Below are 9120 nucleotides of genomic sequence, written 5' to 3'. Positions count from 1 at the left end.
AATAATTTGTTTCCTGCGACAAAAGGAGTACAACTATTTTGAATTTACACAAAATAGAGCAACAGCGCACCTCTCACCCAGCTCTATATGGCTGAAGGTGATTTGCACTCCAGGGCCGGTCCAACATCCGACCTTCCGCATCCTTGAGGTAATAAGCGCCCGAACGGAGCTTCTCGACCACTTTAAAGGGTCCTGCCCAGGGAGCTTCCAACTTGCCGACATCTCCGACCGGCTTAACTTTCTTCCAAACTAGGTCGCCTACTTGAAAGGCTCTAAGGATCACGTGCCGGTTGTAGTTCTGTTTCATACGTTGCCGGTACGCCATCAGCCGGACGGACGCTTTAGCTCTTTCCTCTTCGACCAAGTCTAGCTCCATGCTCCTCCGTTCGGCATTATCTTCATCATAGTTTTGCACCCGAACGGACTCCACCCCAACTTCAATCGGGATGACTGCTTCGCCTCCATATACCAAGTGAAATGGGGTGACGCTCGTTCCCTCTTTTGGTGTCGTGCGGAGAGCCCATAGGACGCCCAGCAGCTCGTCTACCCAGCTGCCTCCTTCATGGTCGAGCCGAGTCCGTAAAATTCTGAGAATCTCTCAGTTGGTTACCTCGGCTTGACTGTTACTCTGGGGGTATGCCACCAATGTGAAGTGCTGCTCGATGCCATAACTTTCGCACCACTCCCCGAGCAACTTCCCCGTGAATTGACGTCCGTTGTCGGAGACGAGTCGTCTTGGGATGCCAAAGCGACAGATGATATTTTGCCATATGAACTTTGTAACCATCTGCTCGGATATCTTTGCAAGTGGCTCAGCTTCTACCCATTTTGAGAAGTAGTCGACCGCCACCAATAAGAACTTCCGCTGCCCGGTAGCCATGGGGAAGGGTCCCACGATGTCCATCCCCCATTGGTCGAACGGGCAGGCCACAGTTGATGCTTTCATCTCATCTGCCGGTCGGTGGGACATGCTGTGATACTTCTGACAGGATAGACAATTTGCCACGGTCCGGGCAGTATCCTTTTGAAGTGTTGGCCAAAAATACCAGGCACTTTACACCATCAGAGTACTGATGCAAGGTGGCGACGCTGTCAAACTTCCCCAAATGATCGTCGGGGTCGGTCGTTCCATTGTAAGCTCCGATCGGCGGTGGTGTATAGTATTTTGGTAACGGATCCCGATGTATGGCTTCAGAGAATTGTCGGTGAACCTGCTCGGGTGGTGCGTCCGCTCGGGGAGCTTTGCCCTTCCTATGATCCCGAATGGAAGGCTCATCGGATGAAGATCCTTGCTCCCCGTGGGTGGGCGCGATTTCTGGGGGAGTACGGAAGAGAGCCCGAGGGAACCCTCCTGTTGAAACATATTCCGGGCGGTCTGCCTGCGCCGCCCGGCCTGCTGAAGCCGAGGTTGTTTGCTGTTGCGCTCGCTCAGCTTGTGCTTTCTCCTTTTGCTGCGCCACTATCTTGGCTGCCCTCGCCTCGACTATAGCGTCAAACTCTTCTTGTGAGAGTGCCACGGTATGTAGTCTTCCAGCCTCGTCCATTGCTTCTGCTCGGATGCAGGTGCGTTCCCACAGACGGCGCCAAATTGATCCTGTCCGAATCAGAAGTCAAAGGACGCTGGGGACGTGGCGCTCCCTGCTGGATCCTCGAGTGCTCCGGCGAACCTGCAACAAAACCGAGCCGGGAGGGGTGTCCCGGCGACGGCCCTCCGACGCTCAAGTCAGGCGAGGAATAACAAAGAGGTGGCTTCAGAGATTCAGACCAGCGTACCTCCGGTGAAGAAATGGAGACCTTATATAGACCTCTCGAAGGAGCCTGGGCGCGCCAATCAAAGCAATCACCTGCTTTCGACCATGCCCAGGTATGGGTTTGTCAGAAGGGCATCCATAAGGCCATACCGCTACTGTATCAACCTCTCCATGATGTGACGGCGAGATCCTCCATCGTGCAATCTTGTGTACGACATAATCATCAGACATGCCTTTGCTGACATCCCATATCCCGAGCCGAACAAATAGGCCGCTCGGCTAACCTTTGTATCCTCACCCTTATCCTGGCCGAACGGACCACCCGCTCGGGCAGACACCCGCTCAGCCATTCAGTCCTCCCGCCTTGGCGTCGGAAACCCAAGCCCATGGTTGGGTTATCTCCGGCTCCGCTCGGACCTGCTCAACTGCTTGACGCGGCCATTACCCGCTTAGTCAGCCCTCCATCCGTCCTCAGGCTGGGACCCTTCAGGAAGTGGGTCCCCCATTCTTACCGCCGGATCATTTCTAAAAGATTTTTAAAATTTTTTAAAGGATTTTTAAAGGAATTTTTTTAAATATTTATAATGGATTTTTAAAATAATTTTTTTAAAAAAAATTAAAATTATTTTTTAAAATAGTTTTAAAAATATTTTTAAAAATAATTTTTAAAGTAATTTTTAAAATATTTTTAAAGGATTTTTTTAAAACAATTTTTAAAATAATTTTAGCTTAATGTAATAGGTTAATTAACTTTACGTTTAATTCTATTTTAATTTTAAGTTTTAATGTAATTTTTAATATTTAATTAACTTAATTTTAAAATTTAAGTGGATTAATATTTAGGGTTTAATTTTAAATTTTAAATTTTAAATTTAAGTTTAACTTAGTTTTATTTTTAATTTAATTTAATCTGATTTAATTTTAATTTAATTTTTTTCATTTATTTTTTATTTAATTTAATATTTATTTATCTCACTCGATCTATATTTTCAATCAAGGAAATCCTAAAATTTTGTGAGATGAGTTAAGTTAAATTTCAAAATTTTAATTTAAGTTATGTTACATTAAAATTTATTTTTGGGTTAATCAAATAGACATCTTTGAATAAATTTATAAGTTACAGTAAGTTACATCATTAGAGTAACCACGTATTTTAAGATTTTTCAAATAGTTTTAGCCAAAGAATTTAATATAAAATTTTGATTTAATTAGATAGGATTAGTAAAAAGTAGCTTTAATTAATTCTATTAAACTAAATACATCTGGTCTAATTCATATCTTCCTAAACAAAAACGAATTTACGTTTGAAACTGTGCTGGGCTCCAACCCAATCCCAAAAAATCATGCTCATTACTTCTTTTTTTTTAACATTTATTATCTATGCTTCAGTTGTGTTGCATTAATTATTCATGTGTTATTGTTTTTATTTTCAGATTGCAAAGTATTCTATGTAATTAATATTTATTTTTTAAATTTAAAACATTTTGTTATTGAAAAGGATTTCTTTTCTTTTTGTAATTGTATTTTTTATTATATTAATATAATTTTTTCTATTTACAAACTCTAATCTATAAAAAAAATATTTTTAGATAATCATATATTATAATCTCATTAATTGTGAGTTACATTATAAAATCAATATCAATTAAATTTATCAAAGATAAATTTACGAAAAATGAAATCTAGGTAAAAAATAATTAGTTTGCCTTAACTCGGAAGAAAATACAAATAAATAAGACGGATTTAATTGGTCGGATTAATCATGTATTAATATAAAATAAGTCAAAATATGAATTAGATAGAGTATGTATTAATGGGATGTATATCTAGAAAAATATCTTGTACTTATTATAATATACCGTGTCAATGTTAGATAAAATACAGATTATCCATATAGCCTAAGACCGATATAGGGTTCTCCAACTCTAATCCAATCCCAAAATAATTACATAGATATTTAATATCTTATAATTTAACATCAAGAAGAATTAATTTGTTCCCCCTTTTTCATTTTATTTTGATTACCCACTCCTTCCATACTCAAAGTCCTTTGATCTGGTTCCTGGATCCATCCTTAGCTTAAGTTTATTGGGATTCTCCATGTGAAACATTAGATTTCAATTTTTATTTTGTAAAAAAAAATAAAATTGAAAGTATTTGTCACCACCTTTTTATACCTTTAAATGATACAAATTATAATTTTTATATTTCTAAATTTTATTTTAAGAATAATGAAATGCAAACCTAGAGAATTTTACGAATCAAGTTGTTACGGTAATAATTGTAGATTTATCAATATGTTTTTAATTGTTTGATCTACCATACATTTCTACTAAATGAAAAAAAACAACAACAATAGACTCTTCAAATATGAATGTAACATTTAGAGTATTGAATGAGTATACATTTCTTATGTAATTAAAAGTAAAAATAGAAATAAAAATCACTTAATTTTCATTCAATATTTATTTATTTATTTTTCTTTTAATTATGTCGTTTTTGAGTAATATAAGTATATCTTATTAAAGGATATTTATTTATTTTTCTTTTAATTATGTCGTTTTTGAGTAATACAAGTATATCTTATTGAAGGATAAGAACAAGCCAAATCAGAAATAAGTCAAACAAAACAATCTCTTTTGCTGCTAAAAGTTTAGCACGGTATTTTAGATGATAATCCATTGACTTATTGAATTATTATCATTAATTTGAAACATATATACCAAAAGAATTGGTCCAAACTATATCCATACTCATCCATTTAACTCACACATTGTTGTGCTCCTATATATAGAACTGATCACTTCCTCTTCTTCATTAATCAGAGGTTCACTCATCTTCAAAATGAATTTTCGACAGTCTTTCTCATTGTTTTTCTTTTCATTTATTTTACTTTTTCTAGTCCAATGTACATCGGGATATAAAACAAATAATGTAAAGCCGACTTCAAGAGCACATAAACTAAGTCGTAAAGTCTTTCCCGATGACTTCATATTTGGTACCGCTGCATCTGCTTATCAAGTTGAAGGGGAAGCACTCAAAGGTGGACGGGGACCTAGCATTTGGGATGAATTTGTAAAAATTCCAGGTAAGATTTCATAATTTAATTTTATAACTTTATTTATTTCTTTCTAAATTTGAAGTTATATTCTGAAGTGGATTTGATTTGTTTGCTATGGATGTAGGTTTAATCCCATATAATGCAACTGGTGATGTTACCGTTGATGAGTATCATCATTTCAAGGTCAAATGCATATTTTATATTTTTGGAGACAATTAAAATGCTAACAAATTTTTATCTTTTTCTTAAATTTATTTTTTTATAAAAAAAATGAGTTTCATTGTACAGGAAGATATTGATATTATGAAGGAGTATAATTTTGATGCTTATCGATTCTCAATCTCTTGGAGTAGAATTTTCCCAAGTACTAGAAGCTATAATTCTTTTTTATAAAATTTTGCACATTGCTTACCTTTTAAAAATACTAATAATTTTTCTTTGATCCTGTAGATGGAACGGGAGATATTAATTGGGAAGGTGTAGATTATTATAATAGGCTAATTGACCATTTAATACTCAAAGGTAACTTTGTGTTTTTTTAACTAATAAATAAATAGTTTTCACATATTTTTTTAATATTCTATTTCATTTTTCTATTAGGTATTACTCCATATGTCAATCTCTATCACTACGATCTTCCATTAACACTTCAAAACGAGTATTTGGGTTGGTTGAGTCCAAAGATAGTGTAAGTAGTAAAGTAAAATAATTACTCGTACTTTTATTCTTCTTATTGTATATCTAAGAATTTCTAATGTAACCTATTGAAAGATGTCATGAATATTTAATTTAGTTTACAATCATTTTGTTCAGGGATGCATTTGCGGACTATGCTGACTTTTGCTTTGAAAGATATGGTGATAGAGTGAAAAATTGGTTCACATTCAATGAGCCAAGAGTGGCAGCGGCTATGGGGTACGATACTGGCTTTCATGCCCCTGGAAGAGCTACTGGTAGTAGATTTGGAGGGAACTCAACTATAGAGCCTTACATTGTGGCTCATAATCTTATCTTATCTCATGCTGCAGCAGTGAATAGATATCGTGAGAAGTATCAAGTAATGTATTTTCAACTAGTTTTATATTGGTGCATTTCATTATGACATAATAGTTAATTTAAAAAATATCTTCTCATTAAATATACCAAACTTATTTAAAAATTACAATAATATAATAAATTTACAAAACTTATCTCATGAAAGAATTTGGTACATATACATTGTAAATGCAAATAATACTAAAAATATTTTCTTTTCTTATTCAGATTGATCAACAAGGGAAAATTGGAATTCTTCTAGATTTTGTTTGGTATGAGCCTCACACTTACTCTGAGAGTGATAAAGTTGCTGCTCAAAGAGCTATAGATTTTCACATCGGATGGTAATTATGGATGCAAGCTTGGTTTTCAAAACATAACTATTACCCTTTTTAGCATAATTTAATTTATCCTTTTCAGGTTCCTTCACCCTCTAACATATGGATACTATCCTAAATCTATTCAAGATATAGTTAAAGAAAGATTACCAGAGTTTACTAATGATGAAGTGGAGTTAGTTAAAGGTTCATATGACTATTTGGGAGTCAATCAATACACAGCCTACTATATTAAGGATAATGCTACAATCAATCCTAAACCCATTAGCTATCAAGATGATTGGCACGTTGAATTTAAATGTGAGACACGTGCAATCATTTCTTTCTTATTAATGTTATATTTAATAACAAAAATTGTTAATAATATAATTTGTTCTACCATTTTTTAGATGATCGTAATGGCGTGCCAATTGGACCAAGGGTAAGAAATTATCTTGTTATAATTTTTCCCCAAGAGATTATGTTATGGAATTTTTTATTGTGACTTAATGTGGGCTCATAATTGATACAAGGTAATTGTTTATATGTCATTAGGCTCACTCGGATTGGCTTTACATTGTTCCATGGGGTTTGTACAAGGCAGTGACATACGTTAAAGAAAATTATGGCAACCCAATCATCTTTCTATCTGAAAATGGTATATATTTGTATGACAAATTGTATTTGTTCTTCAAACTCAAAATAATTTTTTATAATCTTAGGTATGGATCAACCTGGCAATGTTACACTTGCACAAGGCTTGCAAGATACTCAAAGGAGACATTTTTACCATAATTATATTATGGAACTAAAGAGGGCTATCGATGATGGTGCTTCAGTGATTGGATATTTTGCATGGTCTCTTCTTGATAACTTTGAATGGAGACTAGGATACACATCAAGGTTTGGTATTGTCTATATCGACTTCAAGGATAATAAGCGCTACCCAAAAGAATCAGCTCGATGGTTCAAGAAGATTCTCCAGAGGAGTTAGATTATTTTTTATAGCCTCTAGGTTTTTTTTCCTCTAGTTTATCATGAAATAAATCCACTTTGTTAGGCATTGAAAATAAATAAAATTATATTTCAAGGATGATTATGTATTTCATTTTGGCACTTAATTTAAAGAGATCTCAAATTAGTTTAGCATAAGGTCTGGATAATTTATCTAAAAAACCCTTCCTAATTAATTTTTATTAAGATGGCCATTATAAGTCAATCTATTTATTCTCAAAATTTATTTGTTTGGAACTTTTTGCATACAAAATGATTTTATCTAGTTTGTGATTAAAAGTGAAGGTAAAATGAGAGGAAAAGATTATAAAGAGACATGATATATAGTTAAAAATTTATATCTTTCAAAATTTCTCTTTATTTCACTGGCTAGAGGTTCAAGAAGTTTATGAATATATTTTTTAGATTTTAGAGTTTTTATTTTTTTAATTGGATTGTTTACTAGATTCAATGAAAATAAGTGCATTAAAAATATTAAAATAAAATGCAATAAAAAAATGCAGACATATAAGTCAACATGTAAAAATAAAATTTTAAAATAATTTTCATTTTTCATGATCAATTTACTTTGTCTCCATTTTGGTGTTCTCCTCGTCCTCAAACACTCCTATATATTTTACATCAAAATCATTTTATATCTTATTGATATCCTGAAATATGAAAAATTAACAAGTTAATTAAGAAACACCACTAAATAGTTCAATAAATAGGTTGATAAACTTTGCTTTATATCAAAATTATTTTATATTTTACTGATATACTCAACATGAAGAGTAAACTATCAAAAATATAAATTGATAATTTGAAAATCCATCAAGTTACTTGAACAATAATTATGAAAAAAAATAGATCTGAGTTTTTTATTGTAAAACATAGTCATTTGGTAAATTGAGTCATGTTCGATTATCCGACTCATCCCATTGGGGACCACAGGTGGACCCCACATACAATGATGCAATTACTACTTGGAATTTTAGGATGCAGTGCGATGGTAAACGGTGGGACAGTATACCCATAATGAGGATTTGATTTATTAATACAATTGATGTTGGCCGGTGAAGATTGATCAAGTTCAAGTTAATTTGAGTTAGAATTTCTATATATAATTAATATATTAGTTGATTGAGTAAGATATCAAATAGATCAAAAGATTGATTGGATATTTGACAGTCGATCAATATGTTAAGTTACTTGAGCAAAAAGTCTAGGTCAACACTAATTGAATACTTGACAAAATATAGAAAGTCCAAGTAGATCACAGTTGACAAAACACTTAGCGATTAGAAGTTTAACAAGAGTTGACATAAGTCGAAAAGTCCAAATGGATCATGGCTATCGGATATTTAGTGATTAGATGTCAAACCGAGAGTTAGCAAGTAAGAAGTTTAAATATGTCATGGTTGACCGGATACTTAGCAGTCAACTTTAGTCTTGACCTTCGTGTTCATTTGAGTCGCCTTTTTCTTTTTCTTGCACATCTTCCAGACCAGTTTCACGAGCTCAACGATAAATTCATTGTTATCTTTAATTTTGAGTCCGTTTTTTCTTCAGACTCGGGTTCAGTTATGCTCTTCGCTTTAGGTTCCTACGCTCTGCTTGTACCTGCAATCAAAGTTATACCCTTATCAGTCGATCGAGCGTTAACTTGTTCGTACAATTCAAATTCAAAAAATAATTGGTCTAGTTTAATTAAAGATAGAACCTTATATACCTTATAAGTATCTACCATTGATACCCATAAAGTAGTCATTTGAAAAGCATTAAGTGAATACCTGATTATATCTCTATTTTTCATCTTTTGTCCTATTGCGTGGAGCTCATTGAGGAGGTCTTGAATGCGTGCATGCAACTGGCTCGCCGTTTCACCTTCCTGTAATTTTATATTATATAACTTGTTAACGATGAGATCCCTCTTACTTACCTTGGTGTCAGATGTTCCTTC

The 9120-nt window shown here is 33.9% G+C and overlaps 1 protein-coding gene across 1 annotated transcript; it reads left to right on the top strand.

Moving 5' to 3' along the window:
- Positions 1–4305: 4305 nt before the first annotated feature.
- On the top strand, positions 4306–7158 carry LOC122023304 (beta-glucosidase 26-like). The gene is made up of 12 exons (XM_042581361.1): positions 4306–4327; positions 4654–4839; positions 4937–4995; positions 5101–5176; positions 5263–5334; positions 5413–5500; positions 5626–5869; positions 6076–6191; positions 6268–6485; positions 6575–6606; positions 6720–6822; positions 6887–7158. Exons 1-12 carry the CDS (start codon positions 4306–4308, stop codon positions 7156–7158), a joined length of 1488 nt encoding a protein of 495 aa, XP_042437295.1.
- The last annotated feature ends 1962 nt before the right edge of the window (positions 7159–9120 follow it).

This window comes from Zingiber officinale, chromosome 9B (assembly GCF_018446385.1).
Source record: "Zingiber officinale cultivar Zhangliang chromosome 9B, Zo_v1.1, whole genome shotgun sequence".
NCBI lineage: Eukaryota > Viridiplantae > Streptophyta > Magnoliopsida > Zingiberales > Zingiberaceae > Zingiber > Zingiber officinale.
Note: the sequence above shows the minus strand (reverse complement) of the source record. Positions and strands in the feature narration are given on the sequence as shown.

Bases quoted from the DNA above. Each gene is read 5' to 3' on its own strand.
- LOC122023304 (XM_042581361.1), top strand. From the start codon at position 4,306: ATGTCGTTTTTGAGTAATACAA. The intron at 4,328-4,653 runs GTATATCTTATT...TACTTTTTCTAG, and splicing joins GTCGTTTTTGAGTAATACAA to TCCAATGTACATCGGGATAT. The intron at 6,192-6,267 runs GTAATTATGGAT...TATCCTTTTCAG, and splicing joins ATAGATTTTCACATCGGATG to GTTCCTTCACCCTCTAACAT.